The sequence below is a fragment of the Eublepharis macularius genome, chromosome 6 (genome assembly GCF_028583425.1).
Source record: "Eublepharis macularius isolate TG4126 chromosome 6, MPM_Emac_v1.0, whole genome shotgun sequence".
NCBI lineage: Eukaryota > Metazoa > Chordata > Lepidosauria > Squamata > Eublepharidae > Eublepharis > Eublepharis macularius.
In genome coordinates this window covers 34,655,015-34,677,180 of record NC_072795.1, presented here as the reverse complement: position 1 = coordinate 34,677,180, position 22,166 = coordinate 34,655,015, and the positions used below count along the sequence as shown (strand labels likewise).

The window sequence follows — 22,166 nt, the reverse complement described above, 5'->3', positions numbered from 1 at the left end:
CTATATTGGACATAATTGGGACACTTCCTTGTTAGACATATTCAGTAGATAGTGAGCAAATAATACTTTTTCACTCTTTAAACCTAAGAATGGATGGTTGTAAGAGTGAGCTAGCTTTTGTAAGTGTAACAGTGACATTTTTACTTACTAGCATTTTTAATTAAAAATTCCTACTTTGCTCTTGTTTCTTTGCTATTTCAAAGTGCTATGAATGTAGGGTCCCTAAACAAATTCTTTGCTTGTATCAAAGGTTTCAGAATAAAATGGATACTTGTGTAAAGCTATTGCCATCTTTTTAAAGTGATCGTTAACACTTTGACTCTCTGCTGCAACTTCAGTTTCAACATCTCTTGGCTGTATTGGAAACAAAGTTCGGAGATCGTAATAATCCCAGGACTCCGTCTGGAAAGCCACATTTTATTTCAACATAAGGGAAAGGTTTATTTCTCAACTTCACAAGTGGTGGTGAAATATCTTCTTGTAAATCTATGAAAATAATAGTATTTCAGGATTTCTTTTTCAGAAATTATGTTCTTGTGCCTATGTGTTATACAGTTATTTTAAAAATTTGGAGGAAAAGAAAATAATAAATCCAAAGTACCTGTTACTCTATAGGTTATGACTTCTTCGGTTCTGGAACTAATCAAGCGTGAATAGTTCTAGGGCTTCAATCCCCTCTCCACCCATTTTTTCCCGTTCCAAACTGGGCATATTTATACCATAAATATACCTTAAAGGGCCTTATGTTCTTTCTGAATCCTTATACTTAGCCTGAGCCAGGATATTTAAAAGGAGAAAGAGAGAAAGATTAACTTGCAGTTGAGAGGTGTTTTTAGTGAGCTTCTACTGGTTCAGCCAGAGGGAGGCTCCCAGTTGGCTAGTATGACTTCATTACTGCATACAGACTAGAACAGTACCAGGTTAAGAACTGGCTGTGGCAATATGCTTCTGAATTGTAGAAAACGTTCACTACAGCCGAGTATTAACAATTGTAATTGTCTCTCATTTTCAGACATGCTGTCATTGGGCTTAACTATCAACTTGCAATAAATATTGGGCACGATCCAGTTAACTGCTGATTGGCTTAAAGTTTGTTTAAAACTAAGTTGTAACTAGTGAAAACAAAACAAACATTTTCCATGAGATTAAACAACACCCTCGATATTTTAGATGCTGCAAATAAGATGAGGCTACATTTATTGCAGATTCAGCCAGCAAGTAAATACTCATCTTTGTGCAGGTAGACCAAAATTTGGCTTGACCTAATATCAAGGCCAATTATTTAGCTCTTATGTCCCTATAAATGGAACATCAAACAACTAATGGGAGAAACCACTTAAAGCCAGTGATTTCAGATGGAGGGCATTTAAAAGCACGTGTTTTGTTTTCCTTTTGAAATCAGTGAGACTTAAAAATAATTAACTTTGGCCCTGTTGTTCCTTCTGGTAAAGTAAATATATAAATATCAAATTATAAGTGGCTTGTGGAATTAGTAAAAAAATCTTATGGATAATATTTATTGCCACAGTAGTATTTTTAACACATCTCATAGATGACAGCAGCACATAATTACTAATATTGACTGGAGAATAGTCTATCTAGCTTTTTATCCATCTTGGTTAATCGAGGTGCACCATTAGGAATGAAACTTGTCACATTTGTCCTTAAGTATTGATAATGCTTCAGCAAAATGTGAAGCCAAGTGATACTAATAGGTTGTGGTGTCTTTTTCTTCTATCCCATCATGCTATTAGCTCATTACAGGAGTTCCAGTCTCAGTGCACTTTCCCCAAATACTACCTTAAATAGCATTCTGTAAAAAGAGACAGGAGTGAAAATACAACGAAACATACAACTCCTGACATGAACACTACACCTAGAAAGAGAACAGCTTTGCAGAGTACAAACGTGTATGTGGGTCTGATTCAAGTATATTGAATTGAGATGCAGAGATTTCTTTTCAAGTATTTCTCTCTTCTCATTGTCATTCAATGGACCATACTTTACTCTAGAACTGTTTAAGCCTGTTTAGCAAATGGGTTGGCAAAACTAGACTTTTCATCTGAATTCTGTCACGGTCTGGAAGGTTCTGGGTTCTGGATGCCTTGTTTCAGTAATGAGCATAATTGAACACTATGGTTCTTACTTCCTGAAATATTTCATCATAGATCACAACAGGAGAGCGGGAAGGTGCAGTTACTTCTGGAAGGGGGGGGCAGGAGCACACGTGCGCTTTGCGCAAGGGTTGATTTCTTAATAATTGGCCTCAAATGCTGTATTTTTTGGTGTACGTGCTCTCGCTTTCCACACAATGATGTGACTTGAAGGTTTGTGCCCTCGTTCGACTGCCAGTGATGGACGATTACTAGGTGGCTTGCTTCCCAGAGGGGCAAACTTCTGGGAGTTTGCTTGCCACCAGCAGGCACGTGGATACCTTATGGACTGTCCATGTGCAGCATTAAAAAGCCTTCTAGCAGCTGAACTGCACTGAATTATAGGAAGCCCTTATTTATCTTGTGCTGATATACAAGTCTGTTACCAGATTCTGTGTCAAAATGGAATTTGGTAGCATATCAAATTTATACTCTCCTGCATAGTACAGCCCCGTAAAAGGAGCCACCTAGAATACAATCACTTATAGGACTGGGTTCTAAGCTCCCAAGCCCTCTGCAGGGGTACATCTTGTTCTCTTGTGCTGGCACTAGGTTCTCAGCAGTTGCTATAATAGTGCAATTGAAATGCCTTTCCCCATGTACTCACTGATGGATTTATATTGGTAATAGACAAGGGTGCTTTTAATCTGATGAGAACTGTTAATTTGGTCAAAAATTCTTGTGCAGTTGTGCCTCTAGGGTTAGAGAATTTAGGAATATTTGGCTATCATACTAGCAAGTAGAAGTGTGCAGTAACCCTCCCCCCCCCAGTATTTTTCAGGTTCAGGTATCTGGAAGGCCTTAAATATTGGCATTCCCTTATATTTGAGTCCTCCCATACTGATTGGATATTAGAATCTAGGTTTTTTGTAAGGGAGGGGATTTTGAAATTAACTAGGTCCATTGTTCCCTATGGGAGAATCTTTCTGGAGGGTCGAGTTTGTTTTGATGCAAAGTACCAAAATTGCCATGGAGTAACTGCTGTCTGGTCACTAAATACTTCCCAAGTTCCAAGTAGATTGGGTCATGGGTTCCAGTTCAGTGGGTGCCTGAACAAGGTGCTACAGCTACTTCCCATTGTTTCCTGTGGGTGAAAAAATCCAATGTTTTCTTCAGAGCAAAGAAGTCTTAGCCAAACACATGAGCAGCCACTGACTAAAAGCTTCCCAATGCAAAAAGAACCAACAGAGCCCAATAGAATCAGAGAACCCCAGTGGCATCAACCTTGCAGCAGAAGTAAGACACCAGAGAAGCCAAGCTGTTCTCCACAAAATCTTGCCTTGAAGCTGCCTGCTGACAGGTCAGAGTTTCTTTGGACTACGAGAGAATCACTGTAATTGGGCTGACAGTTGATCTCCCCCGAAGGTGCAATGCCATTTACCTGTGAGAGTTGCTTCCCCCCCTCCCTTTTTTTTGCCCAGGAAACCTTTCAAAGTAAGGAAAACAAGGTGCTGCAACTTTTTAAATGCTGGCCCTGGTTAATCCCAAATATTTCCAGGAATAATCAGGATTGGAATACTGGCATATCCAAGAATCTCATATCTGGATTCTTGAATATACCTGGAAGATACTAATAAGGCCTTTTTCAGGTATATTTTTAAACTGGAAATACCAAAGCACACATTCAAACTGGCAAGTAGAAATGCATTCCATTGCCATTGAGGATACCATTTTAGCAAAGTCACCCTGTGTTGATGAAATGCCCTTTTATAGATCATAAAGTGTTTATTTTTCAAGGCCTTTTAAAAAAAAAGTGTTGGTGTTACCTGCCTTGAGATGCTGGACTTTATATGTCTCTATAGCTATAGAATGTGAGTGTGTTATATAACATCTTTATTTCATAATATGGAGAAAGGTACATTTTCACAGGAAGGGTTGCACAGGATTCAGGACCTTTCTGTGTCTGGAAAGAGGCCAAATTAATCAAAGTCCCTGCAAGAGTATTCATGTTCTACTCCATTCTTCAAGGCATAGTGGAAAACATGATTCCCAGCTAGATGGAGTCTTGGTTTGATCTTGCAGTAGTCATCTTATTTTCTTATGGCCGAGATAATTGTTTAAGTTATTAAAATTCTTATTTACAAATGATTGGACTGGTGATTTGGCATCATCCAGTCTCATGATCATGACTACCCCACTATAAATCTCTCTCAGCTTCTCCTCAAGAGGCTCTGAGAGCTTTGAAATAGAGCTTCACTTAACCAAATTTCATGCGTATGTCTTTCTGTATAAGGATGCGTCTTTCAAGGAAGCTTTGCATATTACAGCTTTACATAACATTCTTTGTTCTCTGGCTGACCACTGAAGAAAATGTTGCAAACATGATATTTGCAGAAAAACAGTTTTCTTACTAACAATGCAATTATTTATTCCCATACACAGAGAAGCTCCATCCCTTTCAAACTTCCCCTATAAAAGATAGTATATGTCATTTAAGGGGGTTCCAATTGGGTTTTCATCTTTCTCAGAGTACAGCAGTATCTCAGCTAATCTAATGTATTTTGACATTTTAAACTATTTTAGGTAGGATGGAGTTGGCCACATGGTTTAAAGTAGTATTGTTAACTTCAGGGTGGCTACTCTAGATTTATAAATGTGTTATTGTGACCTTAAGATTTTGTATTAGCTTTATTTTAATTGTTCACCTTAGCCTACTGCATTTTTCCAAGTTACTACTATATTAGCTTTCAGCTTTATGTGATAAGAAGTTCCAGCCCTTTTAAATGAAGCTGAAAAACATTCTTACTCATAGATAACAGTTTGATTGGACAGATCATATACCCGTAATGTATGGCTGTCTTTGTGAAATATTGATCTACAAATGGTCGATAAGGCCTTGAAAGCGTGTAGTGTTGAAAGCAGTTCTAACTTGGATAGGAAGTTAAAAAGCTTGTGGGTCAATCGATTGATTGATTGGTAGCGTAATGCAATTCACTAATTTTCACTGCAGCGCACAGAGTAAAATGGGCATCGAACATTGTGGAGGACTGCATGTGGTATATGACCATGGTCTCTTCTATCTGACACGATGTAGTAGCCACATGAATTACCTTATATACAAGGGTTCTCTTCCTGCCCCAAGGAGAAAAGGAAAGGGTTATAGGTGATGTCACCATGGACTTCAAAGGCATTTAAAACTGAGGCCCAGTGTAACTCTAGGCATGAACTCTTTGAAACCTTTTCGTTGTTCTGAGCAGCTCTGAAATCCAGTGTGACTTCAAAGACAAACTTCTGCATATCCCCTAGCCTAACCGTCACTTTCAGAATGATAGTGGGTGCATGAACTAGAACATTCCTATTTACTCAGTTGAAATGCTGACAGCGAGCCCATCAATAACAAGACTCAGGATGGATCACTTTTGTACCAATTCCACAAGCATCTAGAAAACAAGAGGAATTAAAATAATATTTCTTCAGTCAATGCAAGAAAAATATAATACAATTCAGCAAATGGAGGGCACAGCAGAACCTGAGATTATTGTGGACCCATATTAGTCACCATACCGTGTTAGTTATCCTGATGTATTCAAAGCCTGAAATAATAACAACATAATAATTATGTTCTATTTATATACTGCCCTTCAGGACAACTTGATGCCTACTCAAAGCTGTCTACAAAGTATGTTATTATTATCCTCATGACAATGACCCTGTGAGGTGGGTGGGGCTGAGAGAGCTCTGGAAGAGCTGTAACTGACCCAAGGTCACCCAGCTGGCTTCAAGGGGAGGAGTGGGAAATCAAACTCGCTTCTCTAGATTAGAGTCTTGCCACTGTAGCCTCAACATGGCTTAATGATGGAGTTTGCACTAGAGGTGGGCACGAATTGAAACACAAATCAAATTTCGTAACGAATTGGGCCGATTCATGTATCACAAAAACACGTTTTGTGGGGCTGTTTTTTGCATGAAATTCACAACTTTTGGGGCCAATTTGTTTGATTCATGAATAGTTCATGATGCCAGACAGGCTGGTGCTGATCCATTGATTCCCTAGGCAACATATGCCTGGAATGTCTGCAGACCTTTTGTTGCCGTGGAAACCCCAATCTTAGCCCACATAACCTTGATAGGCAGCTCTCCATGCTAACCTGAGAGCTCCCATTCTGTTCTATGACAGCAACGAGCAGGGGGGAGATGGGCTTTCTGTAGCCATGGGAACACCAATCTCATCCCTCCAAACCCTGTTAGGCGGGTCTGTCTGCCAACCAGAGAGCTCCTGTTCTGCTCTATGTGAGAGCAGAACTTAGCAGAGCCTAGCTTGACTGAGGCCTCCTTTTTTTTTTACTTCTATTTTCTTTATTTCTTTTTATTTCTGGGTTCCTCTGCTGAGGCCTCACACTCCCAGTCAGTGTATTGCAATCTTCACCAAACTTGGAGGATCTGATGAATCTGACAAATCACAAACCTAACAAATCGTTTCATGACTGGACAATTTCATGAAAATTCGTGTTTGGTGTTTCATGGAACGTGACAAACCACAAAATTCAGGGTTCATTTTTTCCCCATTTCGTGCCCATCTCTAGTTTGCACTATTGTTGGCTGGGTTTAACTATTGTTAGTTCTGGTAAACCCATAATTTACATCTGTTGACCTTACTGCAATTGAATATTGTCCAGTTTTATATGTGATGGTTAAATAGACAAACGGACTCCATTCAAAATACTGTAGTTGAGAGGATACAAGGTCACATGATAATTCTTTCTGGTAGTGAGATTAGTAATGGCCTGTTTTCACAGGAAAATTGCTGTGGCTCAATCAAAGTGAGAGGCAACACTATGTTATCAAGTAATTAATCATCATGCATTGCATGTATCAGCCTTTTTACATGATGTTCTCCATGCAGAGGAGAGAAAATGTGCTTCACCCCTTGTGATATGCTCAGGAGCGGTTTCAGAGTTTTAAATACAGATTAATCTTTTTTTTGTTAGGCGTCTGCTAAATTGTTTCAAAAGATGGAGTTATTGTGTTTCTTAGCTGCACTTTGCTTTAGCAGCATTGAGAAGCGAGAAGGTTTGATTCACAGTCACCAATTGGATCTTTGACATGCTTTGTAAATCCTCTTTACCAGATATTCTGTCAGTCTTTTGTGTGAAGTCATTATAATGAAAACGCCAATAGGCACAGCCAATAATGTGAGCACTGGCTGAGAATGAGTGCATAGGCACTGTAGCCAATTTTCAGATGTGACTTGGCTGCTGCTATTGAATTTAGACCAGTAATTGTAATTGCATGGGAGCTGATGCTGTCTACATCAATGGCTCATGAGTTACAAGTTGATAATGAAAAAATGTTTATGTTTTCAACCAAACCATGCTATATACTTATCATGCCATTGCATTTATTCCAACAAGTGAAGTCATTCTGAATTTTCTTTCTAGCTAGGATGTTAACTTTTGTTCTGAACTAAACATCGTGCTGATGGTTAATAGTCTCTTGGACTGAAGGCTGTATCTTTAGGGGCTAACATTATAAGTCTAATTGAATGTTTCCTATCTAGAACTTTTTATGGTGATCGGAAAGCCCCTCTTTTTGCTGACTGTGCCTTATGCCATGGAAGAGATATTTTGGATGGGAAAATGAATATAGAGCCATTCATATCATTCTTTCATCTTTTCTTGATCAGTTTTTGTGGACAGAGGGTTCTTCAGCAAGCACATTTAGTAACAATTGGGTTATGTTTTCCTTTATGCATTTTGTGAATGAGAAGGGCTTTCCCAAAGTTACCAAGAGAGTCTTGTGGCAAACAGGAACCTGATTTCCCCTGGGTCTAGTCCAGCTTTCTCATTAGCACACCATACTGGATATCCAGCTTTCTCATCAGCACACCATACTGGATATACATTAGGGTTGCAAGGCTCCAAAATGGGGGAAAGGGGTGTTTTGAGGGGTGTGCATGTCTGAACTCTTCATCGTTGTCATTCCCAGCACGACATTCCCTTTATGATGTCATACTTGGCATGACAATGAAGGATGTGGAGCATGTGGTAGTGTGCTCCAGAGTTCCCAGGCCCATTTCCCACACATTCCCTCTCCCCACTTGGCCAGGTAAGAGGCAGTGGGACGCAGAAGCTGGGAGTAGGATATCTTCCACTCGCACCAGGAAGCCACTCCCACTTGCTACACCTAATATACATTGTACCAAACAATTTATAGAACTGTGCTATTGAGGAAAATAATTGAAAGAAAGAGTTGGAAGATTTATAGACAATTGGTCTGTGTGGAATTAACCACTCCCGCCCAGTTCAGCTCTCTGAACTCCTTTTCTGCCATTTTTTTTGGTGAAGCAACCCAAGGCTATTTTTCCATTGGCTTCCTTCATCCTGGGTATGCACTTATTACTTTCCTATTTTTTTTCCAAAGCCAGCACGGAATAAGCAGGGAATAAGCAGCAAGATGAGGTTAGGAATCATTCCTGACTTTGAAAAAAAAGAAAGAGAGGCTAGAGAGTCCACAAAGGTTCCTCATTCCTTTCACAGATAGTCCTTTTTGCTTCTCTACTTGTAGATGTAACAAGAGGACCTCTTGCTTGTATCTGGGAAGCCTATTATGGCCATTCATTGCAAAAAGTTGCCAACTGACTAACTGGAGACGGAGATGCTTGCTGTTCCTGATCACTCTTGAGAAAGATTGCCGAAACAGGACAGCAGCTAGCCCTCTGTTGAGCATTTCTCAGTAGCCGCAGACCCCTCCTCTTCAGCTGGACGGTCCTTCTGCTGTCTTCCATCTAGGAGTTGCAATGTTACATCTGCACGTAGAGAAGCGAAAAGGACTGTCTGTGGAAGGAATATTAGAATTGAGGAACCTTTGTGGATTCTCCAGCTTTACTTTCTTTTGAGTAGTAGAAGTATACTCCTCTTATACATGATCTGTCTTTAGGTTTAATTGTATAATTATTGTTGGATGTGAATTGTACATTGAATTACCTCCTGATATATTTCATGCACCTTGCACTTTAGTAGTATAAATATATGTCACTGAATCTCTTATATTAATTGCCTTTACATGGTCACTTTAAGTGTTATCTATTGTTTTCAGTTCTGCGGAAAATATTTGATCTTTTTTTCCTGCCTGGTAGTCTGGCTGGTAACACTGATCTCCAGTCACTCCATGCCGGTTTTCCCAGACACCTTTTCTACTAATATTTTCCTTAGTTTGAGAAACCTTCATGGTAGTATTAAGCAGAGATTTACACTTGTGTAGCCCAAAGGCTTTCGTAGGACTACATCAGTGTTACTGGACATTATTACCCCCTGACAGATACTGCAGTAGCAGCAAATGTGATTCATTTAATCTTTGCAAGCTTGTATGAAAACATCATACTCTTCCCAACAAACTTCAATAGCTATTTTATCAACATCAGTAAGTTAATTAATTAATCAATTGTTAATTATTAATAATTTATAATAATTAATTATATGCTTTACATTAATTTTTAAATGCTTTTGAATATTTTTGGAGATTTTTAACTTCATGAGTATTGATATTCATTAAATATTTCTGACTGTCCCTTTTACCAAAAAAGGCTACATATTTTAATATATTAGCTCATCTTGAATCACATTCTTTTCCTGTTGCCTTTTTCGAAGTGTTCTTTTTTTTTTTTTAAGCACAGTCTTCTTTTAAGGGCATCACTGAAATCTGACTCAGTCTTCGCCTTTTTCTAATTATTGAATTTAATAGGACATTACATGTAGAAATGGGCTTTTCCTCCTTAACTATCCCATTGCAGTATCTTGTACCCTCCCCAGCTGCTTATTAAGGTCAAAGGACCTCCAGGGTGGGAATAAATGTGATGTGAAGGGCTATGATTGGAAGGATAATCTTTAGTCTCTCCTCCTAGTGAATAGCAGGATTTGAGCCCAGCGGCCAACAAGAGACCAACAAGATTTTTAATTGTATAAGCTTTTGAGAGTCAAAGTTTCCTTTCCCAGATACAGGTACTTTTTCAAACTTTATGGGACAAAGTAGATAAACTGACAAGATTTCCATCTTCTGTCAACATTGCCATATCCTGCTTTTCTTCCCAATGAGGACCGAGAACAGGTCATAATATTTCCCCCCCCCCTCCTCCATTTTATCCTTACAATACCAATCCTGTGAGGTATATTAGACTGAGAGAGAAAAAATCACCAGGCCAAGGTCATGCAGTGGGTTTCCATGGCAAATGGAATCTCCCAGGTCCTACACATGGACATGGATCTTTCTCACTTTTTTCATGGAGTCCCTTCTAAACTTCCCAGATACCATTGTTGGGATTTGGGGTAGATTCATAGACAAAATCTGATCAGACAGAGAGAGCTATAAAGAGGAAGAAGAACTAGGAGAAATCACCTTTACTCACCTTTTCTAGCAGCAGAACCTTTAATACTAGTATAAAGTGAAAGTGTGTGTGTGTGTGGGGGGGTGAGAGCAGTGTAGCTCAATTCCTGCTTTTCGTTATCTTTTCTTACGTCCTATAGCATCTCCTCCATGATTCCCCCAACCTCACAGCATAAGGAAGAGTGGAAGACATCCGCTTCCATGAGTGTCCTAGGAATTCAATTCACACTGTACATTTAAATTTCTCCTCAATAGTACATAGGAAGAGCTCTGCAGGGTACAATCAATGATCCATCAAGTACATCATCCTGTTTCACACCGTGGCCAACCAGTTACACTGGAGAGCTAACAAATAGGGCATAGAGACTAAGGCCTTCCCCTAACGTTGTCTCCAAGTGCTGGTATTCAGAGTTTGGCTGCCTCTGAATGTGAGGTTTTTCTTTGGTTACTGTTTTTAATGCATTGTTTTAATGTTTGCTCTTTGTTTTATTAAACTGCTTTATATTGTTTTTTACATTGTTGGAATCTTTGGTTGCTGGGATGCTTGGGAGAATATTTTAAATAAATATTAAAGGCACAGGACATTTTTCCCCCTCCAGGCAACTGACAATCTTACTGTGCTATTATGGGAGAGGGGGAAAAAAGTTTTCTCTATCCACTTTCTGTGTCCCAACCATACTATCTGAATCTCTTTTATTCTTCCCCCACCCCTGTCTCTGTTATCTGACTGTTTCAGAACTTAAAAGTTCTGGACTTTTCATCCATTCCTCCTAGGAAAGGGGATCCAACTCCTTAATTTTCTTGATTGCCCCCTTCTGTACTTTTTTTATCTCTGAAATATCCTTTTTGATATACAGCAACCAGTGGCAATGGTAAGAAATGAACTTGACATCCATTTAGAAATTGTATTTCATTATTTCTCTGTTCCAGTTCTTCTTTAATTGTTTCCCCCACAAATTCGAACAAATAGAAACTGTAGTTATTAGGCTTTAGTTATTTAGTTATCAAGCTTTTGACTTGTTTCAGAACATCCTTTCAACATTTGTTGGGGTTTCCTTGATATTTTGTTTTATTTAAGATTTTTTTAAACGTTAGGCTAGGTTGGCTTTTATTTTGTACAACCCAGCAGGTAAGTTCAGCCTATTTATTTGCCAGATAGCATTCAGTCCTCAAAAACACACTTCCTCCAATTTGTTTTCTTATGTAGACCAACCATGCCCTTTAGATTATGACATTTCATATCAGAAGCTAGCCAGAAATCCCTTTTGGCTGAACTTGCTTATCATCCCATTGAGTTCATATCTGTTTTTAAGTTCACAGCCATCCACTTGTTCATTCTTATTTAAAGCATAGTGGTCTCCCTTCCTACTTCTGTCTCACAAAAACACACAATTATTTTTTGTTTCTTCTACAACTGACTAAGCTTCCTGTTATTCCACTCTGTCAGTTTTCCCCTCAATATTCTTTTCATGTGGAGTTGTATTTGTTTGCCAGCGGCTTCCTTCAGAGTTTCCCTGCTCTTTCTCTTTTGTATTTCTGCAAACTCCTTTCGCCAGTTAATTTTTATTAGTAGCAGGCTTTGTATGTCCACCCATGTGTGATTTAGCTGAAGTAATTTCTCTGTGTTCTCAGCTGAAACCATTTTTTCCCTATAAATTCAGTCTGCCAAAGAAGTATTGAGGAAAACTCAAACATCCAGTCTCCTGTAGAGATTATTAAACTTTGGAAGTTAATGCCTTATATATATCATTTTCACAACATTTTATATACTTTTTCTATTTGTGTATTGTGTCAAAGTGCTCCAGCGGGACACCCAAGTATAAAAATCAGAATGGTTGAAAACCTGTCTGGACAATGTCCTCATTGCATTCTCTCATCTTAATAGGGCAAGAACATGAGCTCTAAACATGAATAAGTGACTATTATTGGTATGGAGTGGCAGTATCATAGCTGAAGTGTGAAACCTACATTGGGGGCTTTTAAAACATGGAAGCATATGAAGCAAAACCATTAATACTTACAGCACTGAGGCCAGATGTAGCTGTAAGTTAACACTTATTCCCTACAACTCATGCTTTCATTTGCAACCCCAGCTGGAATGAAGAGACAGATACAGGCTTGGAACTAAAGGGCCATTTATTAACATGACCATTAAACATAAATCACGGCAAGGGCCAACTAAGCAGTACAGGTCAAGCCACGGGGTTAACTCCAGACCTCCGCCTTGACCTGCCTGGGCAAGCCCCAAAGCCCCGGGTGTGGGCCATCTCTAGAATGGCTGCAACCCGGCCAGCCAGGCAAGGGATCCCCCCATAAAGCACCTAACACCCCAGCCGTACACCGTGAGAGAAGTCCTTATCCCTGGGGATCCCAGCAGGCGTCTGCCTGTGCTATGGTAGCCGACACAAGCATACCACACTGATGGCAGACCCTGTTCCCCACCCATGGGGAAGCGCCACTGGGTGCTCGCCAGCCCGCACCCTATTCCCAAAACTCTCCTGCCAGTGACCTAACCAAACAGCACCACCCAACTAATAACCTCAAAACACTGCCATTAGAGCAAGGTACCCCCCCCCTTCCCAACAGCCAATCAGGGAAAAGGGGAAAAAATTCCTACCTGGCTCTTGAAACAGCAGCCAGCTACTCCTGCACTAAAACAGGGTGAGGTGGGTGGGCCAAGTGCGCAATACAACTGCAGCCGGGGGGAAACGGAGCCAGCTGCAAAATGTAACGTTAGTGTTACCTCTGCACTACCACTAACTTTTGCTAATGTTAAGGCTTTCATTTTGACTAGACTGGTTATAAAGAAATCTGATTCATTTTCAGAGTCGTTGCAGATGTACCATTAATCCATAAGTCAGGATAACAATGGAAAGGTAGGAGATTTGAGAGAGTGTTCCTTCACTGTTTCTTCAGCTGCTTCCTAATTTACACAGGAGGAGCCAGCATGATATAATACTATTAGTGAATTTTTGAAGATGGATGTATGGATTAAAAAAGAAGCAGAAGCAGAAGATGAAAGTAAGCACAGAGCTGTCAGATTTCCAGTTTGGGGCCAGAATGACATGTGCTGTTAAACTCAGGGCTGCCTCCCTGCTGAACTCTTACACACGTGGTGGGGACAGTCTACACAGAGAAGCCTCTCCATGCACTGTAGTTCCCTCTTTGGATTGAGATGAATGTGCGATTAGACCTCTGCTGCTTAAAAAAAAAAGGTATGAACCATATATTAATTAACATTTATTTAATCATTTTAAACATGCTTTTTCCCTCTTCAAAAGACATGGCCCCAAGCAGGATATTTTCTTTAAAACATCGTAAGACTGGCTGCGTGACTGCTGGCTAATAGGGCATCCAGTAGTATAAGTACCATTTGTCTGCCACTTCTAACCTGGCATCTGTAATATATTTTTAACATGTTTGAGTTCAAGTGATGTCTGTGTCAGGCTATAAGATTGACTTTCCATTTGTAGTTGCAGCCTAACAATGTGTATTTCTTCTTAATACATTGGATAATTGGTATCAACAGGTGCTCCATTTCTTCATTAAGATGCATTTCCTCCCAAGTAAATGTTAGTTAACCATCTCCATTTAGCTGTTCTACCAGGATATAGTATAACATAAGAGTAAACAAGTTATTTTGGTGTACTAAGCATGACCATGCATAAATGACTCATGGCCCTGCTTTGATACTTATGACTTAAGCAGACCTTCCCAGGGCTTAAAAATAACATAGGTTTTAAAAGCACCCTGTCCTATGTATATATTACAAGATTGTGTTCACTGCCCTTTGACTTGTTTATATCTGGCTAACCAGGTTAACATATTTAGCATGGTTGGTCAAAATGTTCAGTGAGTGCTATTTTGAAGCTGACTGCTATCTAATTACAAGCACTAACAGTTACTCTGTTTAGGATTACGCTGTAAGTACTACTGAGACTGTTAACTGGCATCATTCAGATGTAATGACAATTACGCCTTATCCTAGGGTGTTTTACCTAACGGAAGAGCTAACAAAAGTTCATAGTACTCAGCTGTGTCCTGCTGCTGACAAAAAATTGAGCAAAATGTTGTGGGAAGGCTTGCCACTGGCTATTGAACACATGGAGCTGCCTTATAATTGAGTGAGACCATCTGTCTGTCAAGGTCAGTATTGCCTGCTCCATGATCTTAGGGAGAGGTCTTCCACATCACCTGCCATCTGATCCTTTTAACTGGGGATGCTAGGGATTGAGCCTGGGACATTCTGCATGCAAAGCAGAGGTTTGATTTAAAAACAATAACAATAATAACAATAACCTTGTGAGGTGAGCGAGCTCTGACAAACTGTGACTTACTCAAGGTCACCCAGCTGGCTTCAAGCGGAGGAATGGGGAACCCAGTTCTCCAGATTAGAGTCCTGCCACTCTTAAGCACTACACCAAACTGGTTCCATCACTGAGGGTCTCACCACACGAGATAAAATACACTCGAATTACAAGTGTTGTAATTCGAGTGTATTTGAGTGTAATTCAAGTGTATTTTGTCTTGTGTGGTTTGACCCAGAGTCACAGCCCTTCTTAAGAGTTTGCTAAAGAGTTTGTATTCTGCCAGTGCTTTGAACAATCTGACCTTTAGTTTCTTTGCTGCACAAATGGGCCCTTGTTATCTGATTGGTTATGAAGAGAAGATGAAGGAAGAAGGGAGTGTGTGAAGTTGAGGATCGATCCCCTAGGTTCATTTATGTAACATGTCATTTATAAACAGTTTGTTAAATGAAATTTCAAGTATTATGCAGAAAATATAACTTCTAACATAAATATAGGATTCATAAAACATATAATTACATAATATTTGGACACCAGTCTATTCAAATTTTACTGATTTCATCACAATGAAATATTTTAACACAAATGGTTAGCATTTATAAATATATGAGCATCATTAAATACATAGGATTTTGCATAAGTTAGCATTCAGCCGGTTCCTTGTAATTAGATGTCAAACACACACAATCCCAATCCCAAAGTCTGATTTGTTCCTAATGTTTCATGCCACTCATTCTTCTTTGGGGGGACTGTTGTAGAATAGAAGACTAGAGAAGACTAATTGCTGGAGAAGGTTTAGACAGGCACTCATAAGTAGGGCATGTTGTTGCTGTAATTCGTTATCTGTAAACAGACAAATAGCTTCTGTGTGCTTAGCAACCAAGAATGCTTTGGCTAGCATCAGGCAAGGAGCCTCCTATACAGGGTCTGCTCTCTCTGCTGCTATTGCTGCCTCCCCCTTTGGCTGGCCAAGGAGAACCCGCTGACTGGGCATCCTTTGCAGCTGGCTACACTGAAGACAGTCAAGACATGAATTACGGCGCTTGTTTGGATTTTTACCAAGGCACGGTGCCTCTGTCAAAGGTAAGGAATTAAGATGGCCAATGAATATTGCTGATTGATAGGATCTAAATAAGTCATTGGTGAAGGGGATAGAAGTGCTGCTGAATGATCTAGAATGGCTTTTACATATCCATTACTAGGTATAATTCAAGTCACACACAATAACCTCAGCAACATCTTTGTATGTTTACGCATAGATGTTTTAATACTTTTGGTTTAATGGCAGATTTGGATAAAGGTTAGTTCATGGTTCTTTCTTTTGTAAGCCTTCTTGGATATTTCTGTGGAAATATCCAGTACCGATAACAAATGAAAATAATAAACTTGTTCTGCTAAAGCACAAATTAGCTTTTGGTACTGGCCAGTGGAAGCATTTGCAATTTTTCTTAATTAGCTCTGGAAGATTTTCAATACGTTTTCTCCTCAAAGAGGCATTTACAACATCTCCTCATTCTGAGACTCCATGTTGTTTCTCAATGCGTCATATTTAGTAACATAGGGCCAGAACTACCTTTCACTGCTTCCATGAATACATCAACCTCCCACCACCCATTAATGTCATTTCCATTGGATTCCCTGAGAATCAAGGCAGGGAGCTATGACCCTATGGCTCACTCTGACATTATGGCAAGCACTTCCACATGTGCCGCATCTTCCTTGTTGAAAGAGAGCCCTTGTACAGATCTAATGCAGTGATTATGTTAATATCTTCTTGCGCTGATCCACAGTGATTCCCATGAATTGATGTTCCTGTTGTACTTTTTAAAATCTTAGTATGTGCATTTAGTCACCAGAGTTTAGCCTGGAGAGGGACTATGTCTGGGACTCGGTACCCACAGATACAAGAATTCAAGATGCATTTGGGGGCTGCTTCAGGGGAAAGGAGGGGTGAATTGAGAAGCAGAAGTCCTTGCACCCACAAAAATACCTAATAGTTAAATAGAATTGAAGGCGATATGATAGCAATAAAATCTTCCTGCATGTGCACATTTATTTCTTTTGTTGACTATCTGATCAAACAGACTTTGCTTGTTGCTGAAGTCCTCTAAAGCCTGTGAAGAGAAATGATGGAGGGATTTGCATTCATACCAAAGGGAATGAAATCTCTGCCCCTACGGCTTGCAACTCTTTCTCGAAGAAATTGGGGAGCGGAGGAGGGGGGAGCTGCCTTGTAGCCTTATTTCATTTAAAAGCCTTAGAATCATATTACAGTCTTCTGTTGACATTGCAGCACTCTAGCATGATTTTGCAAGCCCAGCTGCCGGAATGCATTCATTTGAGCCATTTATTTCCATGACCAATTATTTCTTTTATGCTCACTGACCAGATTACACCGGTCACTGGCAAGTTGTATTGGAGTGCAGACTTATGCTACAATTCTCTGCAGTTATCTGAGTTTAAAGGCGTTGATGTAGTAATTCTGTAGATGATTCTACAGTTACTCCTTAATAGTTGGGCAGGTGAAAATGACCATTGGGTGTGGCACATCTATGTGAATCTTCAGCCAGCTGAAATAGAAGGCTAAGATAGTGCCTGTGATTTTCTCCAAAGTTAATTTTTAATGTCTTGTTGTAACTATCAAGTCAGTAACGCGTGGAACACATTTTTTAGAGTTTTCGGCAATGAGTAGACAAGAGCACATTTTAGCTTAAATTAAAAGTACATCTTAATGACAGTTAATTTTCAATTAATTCCTCCTGTATTATATGTCAATGGAATAGTACAATAAAAAGGTGTTTTGAGTAATATCAGTCAAAGGGACCGAGAGTTTAAATCGTTCTGTATGCCTAACAAAGTTTCATGGGGAAACCCAAGCCACTGAAGCAGGTACTTTCCATAGACCAAAATACAAACTGTTTAGGGTTCAAAGTCCATGGCTCTTCTTGAGCTTGTGAATTTTTATCTAGTACTATTCATTTGTTGCATTGGAATTTTTTTTTAATTATAGAAAAGTAACTTTTAAAACATGTCATAATGGGCCACTTTCAGTGAAGCAAAAGAGAGCCTGACTATCTCAAACTTAACAAAATAGAGATAATTCATTCAGATAGTCTCACTTCAATTTGTGAAACCAAGGAAAGGTAACTCAATGAGATAAAATAGTAATTTTTTCCTTAAGTTATATGCAGATAGTAATTTTTCCTTAAGTTATATGCAGAGGTAGCTGAAAGATTTGTCTCTTTCTGTGAATAGTTTTTAAACTGAATAGGACATATGATATGACACTAAACTCATCTCTGATTCCCTTCTGCATTTCAAAAAAATACAATAGTCCTAAGAACATGTGTAGGCTAAAGAAACAAAAGAAGCATTCTCAATGCAATCCTAAGCAGTCAATGGGTTTAGGATTATGTTGTAAATATTGCTTTTTTTGTCTCTACTTGCTCCCAATTTTTTCCTTCCTTACAGTTTCCACTGGGCAGGAAAGGCTAACATCTGAAGAAGTGAGCTCTGACTCCTGAAGGCTCATGGTGGAATAAATCTAATCTGGCTTGCTTGCTTCCCAATTTTCTACAGCTCTATACTGGCTTTGCTGTCAGACAGCTCCAAATGCTCAGGCTGCCTCTAGTCCCCTTCTTTGTAAATGTGCGGTGCAGACCAAATTGAACCACAGAGTCTGTGCCTTGCCTCCCATGCCATGTAGCTGGCCAGATGGTGGTGGACTGAGGAAATCAGCATGTTAGCCACTTGACTGAGCCAATGCTGAAGCCCAGAGTCTCCTGTTCCCCCGCCCTCCAGCAGGACACAGTAACTCTTCCAGTTTAAGACTGAGTGTAGTAGTCTACTGGGCTTCTGTTGTAATTTGCTACATTAGACTACTGTTTTATTTATTGTATTCATTTGTATGCTGTAATCTGCCCTGAGCCCACTTGCGGGGAGGGCAGACTATACATTTAATAAATAATAATAAAATAATAAAATGGCTCTGCCTGGAATTAGGCCTGCTGCTAGCCGTCTTTGCATGGCTGGTGTTGGAGAATAATAATATTTTTTTTAAAAAATCAGCACAACCTGGCAACCCTATCTGGAATAAACACCTAAAAGCCTAAATGTAATAAAAATGATAAAAGATACCACTGGACTCTCATTTGAAATATGCCTTAGAAATAATGTTTAAGTTTGTTCTTGAGTGGTTGTATGAGACACAATCAATTAAATTTCAGCTTTTTTGGATCTCTTTTATTTCAAAACTTTCTTAAACCTAGCTTTGGTGGGGTTGTGTTCTTGATTTTTAGAATTTTCAGTGAAAATGCTGAGCGACAGTTCTGACAAAGATAGGCAGTGTTAAATCCCGTTGTTGTCAATATCAGAGAGTCAGAGCAATTTTATGCAGCCTGTGCAGAGATGCAGTACTGGGTTTCTCAAGTTTATTGAAATCAATAGGCATACACCAGAGTAACACTGCACAGGATGGTACAGTTTTGTTTATTATATATATTTATCATGTGTTAACGTTTAAGGCATTTTTTGTGTCAATTCTTCTTTTGTGACTGCTTGCAGAATTGTCTAAATTCAGCACTGTAGCCCATTTGACTTGCACCAGCAAGGTATTTGCCTCTCCAAATGTTCCATGGACCTTTATTGTTTGGACATATGGCTGTGTAATGTGAAGAATAAATCTTGTGTCATTTTTACTGAGTGAACGGAAATGGCTTTAATGGAACTAAGCAAGCTACCATAAAAGTTAAAGATGCTGTTGGTGTAGCTGAAAATTACAGAGCACAAATATGCTTTACAGCATGTTCAATATAACAACATACTTTTCATGCCTGTGCTTATATTAATGTTATTTATTTGGCTTTTTCTAAAGACACAGAAGCTCTGATTTAAAGAAAAAACAAAAAACAAAACAACTCTTGATGTTTGGGTCTATGCCTATTGGTCTCTGAAGTTCTGTTTCATACTGAGCTGCTGCTTTCAATTTACTTTGGCAGTATAGTGTGTGTGACTTATAGGTTAGGTAGCAACCTTTGGTTGTTATTGAAGCAATATGTTTTCAGTCCAGAAAGTCAGCTTGATTGTAAAATTCCTAACACATGTGCATTGTTCAACATCTGGGTGGAGTTTGCTTTGTAAGAAAAAGAGGGAGGGCACAATCCTTTCCCCAAATGTTAAGCACATTTGAGCAACATTCTTAACTCTTCATTTGACTGTAGCCAGACAGTGTCCTAGTGACCATTCCCAAATGTACCTCTGCAGTTTAATGCTATCTAGGCTAGTGTCAAAAACTTAGCATTATTAATAACTACGTAACTTCTTACTAATGCATGAAAAGAAATTAGCATAAAATATATTCCTTTTCATGAATATCCTGATTCCTCCCCAACTTGATCCCCAAAAATTCAATATTAAATTTTGCTGTTCAATTTTACTTGATCCCCAAAGATTCAGTATTCAGTTTTACTCTTGGCTGCTTCCTTCACCCAATGAACAATGCCGCTTGGGAAACCAGATGAATCTATAGTGGAAGCTTTCAAAGGTAGAGTGAGAAAGGAGGAGGATTTTGTACAAAGAAGGGCTTTCTTTAACTTCTCATATATATGCCCCCCCATCTTAAACTATTGATAAACATAAACATGAAAATGCACTTCTTCTATAGAACTGATAAGCTATGTTTTGCTTTTGAAAAACATAACTTGTTTCGTGAAGTAGCAGCTGAAATGTCAGGAAATGTGTGATGCGAGGAAAAACGAGTGTTTTTTTCTGTGGATAGATGCAGTTGCTGGCTTTTTTGCTGTCTGTGGTTGTTGCTTAAAAAGGTATAGATGCTTTAATCTGTGTGGAAGATATACTATCCTTCTGTAAGCATTGCTGCTTCCTTCTGAGTGTTGGCAGCGATGGAAATCTTTGCACAGTTCTGAAATAAAAGCATTCCACAAATACTTAGAATGAGTGATGCTGATAATGTTTGTGCATCTTTGGTGTGGAGCTTGGAAAGAAATGCTTGACATTAATTGTTAGGTGTTCTGGGCACAACCATTTCCAGAATACATAATTGAGAAGGGAGGAAGAGGAAGAAGAGGAAAGGACATGTGAGAGATGCTGCAAATATTTTTCTTTCTCTGAGTTATCTCCTCTTGCCACCCCATTGCTCTCCAACAACTATAAGCTACGATAGGGTGGATGAGAGGAGGGGAAGTTCATGGGGGATCACACATGAGGATGACATTGGGTATGCTGTGGTGATGCAAGATCTCTGAGAACTCAGATTCCAGCTGTAATAAATCAAGCATTTTTGATGGCTAATTGTAAAAAAAACTCAGTTTGTTTGAGGTGGAAACTGAAATGAGTGGGGGGGGGCAAACCTGTATCTCCTAGGAAGTACATTTTAATGATTACATAAACTCTCCAAAAAATGTCTGTGCTACGGATGTGCAGATTGATCTTACCGCTGTGCCTCAGTGTATTTATTGGTAAGCTGGACTGGTGTTCTTTAAATAGTGCAAGTGTGTAGCACATATGTATATATTACCTCATTACTTTGGTCATTTTGAGTAATCTGCTGCTATGGTGTTTGTGTTCCTGATTTTTGTTTGTGACTGTTTATGTCTGCTTGCAGGGAGGGCAGAATATAAATACGATAAAATAATAAATAATAATAATATGTCAGGATATCTGTGAGCCAAAGTAAACATTATGGTAGACACGAGTCCAACCCATGGCCTCTGATGCAATTTTAGAAGAGAATTTAGCAGTTTAAAAATTTCCAGAGGCGTAATGGCATCCTGCAATCTTGTCCCTTCCTCACACCTTTTCAAGTGCTGAAACAGTCATGAGAGACATACTGCTCAATTACCAGAACCCACCCATAGCCCCTCATGAAGAGGTGTGTCCATTTTCAGGTGTGAAATGTTGTGATATATTTTGGGGGGGATTTTGAAATGAAATGTGTAATATTGTACCCAGCACTGCAAGTTGGGCAAACAGTACATTTTCACAGAGTGCTGGTGGGAGCTGATTTAACATAGTGGCTGTCTGCTGAGTCAGTATTTCTACTTCAGATTTCACTTCATCTAGAAGCTGATTAGGTGATTTTAGGAAAAGGGCCATTTTTTCAGCCTCAGGTGCGCCTGCCATAAGCTGTATAAGAAAAAGCATATTAGTTTACCTTGTAGTATAAGGAATATTGGAATAATGTATGTGAAATTCTTTGAATACTTGAAATTTATTATATCAATAATAACAGTAACAACAATAACAATAATGCAAGTATTTCCCCTTTTCTCCTGGTGATCTCAGTTATGAATCTCATCTCCCTGTGTTTTCAAGATATTTTCTTTAGGGAGTATCCTGTTTGGGGGTTATTATGACAACTCAAAAGAAT

At 39.2% G+C, this 22,166-nt stretch overlaps 1 protein-coding gene across 19 annotated transcripts in view; it reads left to right on the top strand.

The window, feature by feature from the left end:
* The window catches only part of MBNL1 (muscleblind like splicing regulator 1), a 192,976-nt gene that overhangs the window by 72,104 nt on the left and 98,706 nt on the right, over window positions 1-22,166 (top strand). For 2 of the 19 annotated variants that reach the window (XM_054983412.1, XM_054983410.1), the window contains exon 1: window positions 15,768-15,862. The exons of 9 other annotated variants lie outside the window; for them this stretch is intronic. In XM_054983412.1, the coding sequence (XP_054839387.1) occupies window positions 15,809-15,862 (54 nt within the window). In that variant the 5' untranslated portion in view covers window positions 15,768-15,808. Of the gene's footprint in view, window positions 1-15,767; window positions 15,863-22,166 lie in introns of those variants that run through there. 8 more of the 19 variants (XM_054983405.1, XM_054983402.1, XM_054983408.1 and 5 more) reach the window with 5 other exon arrangements.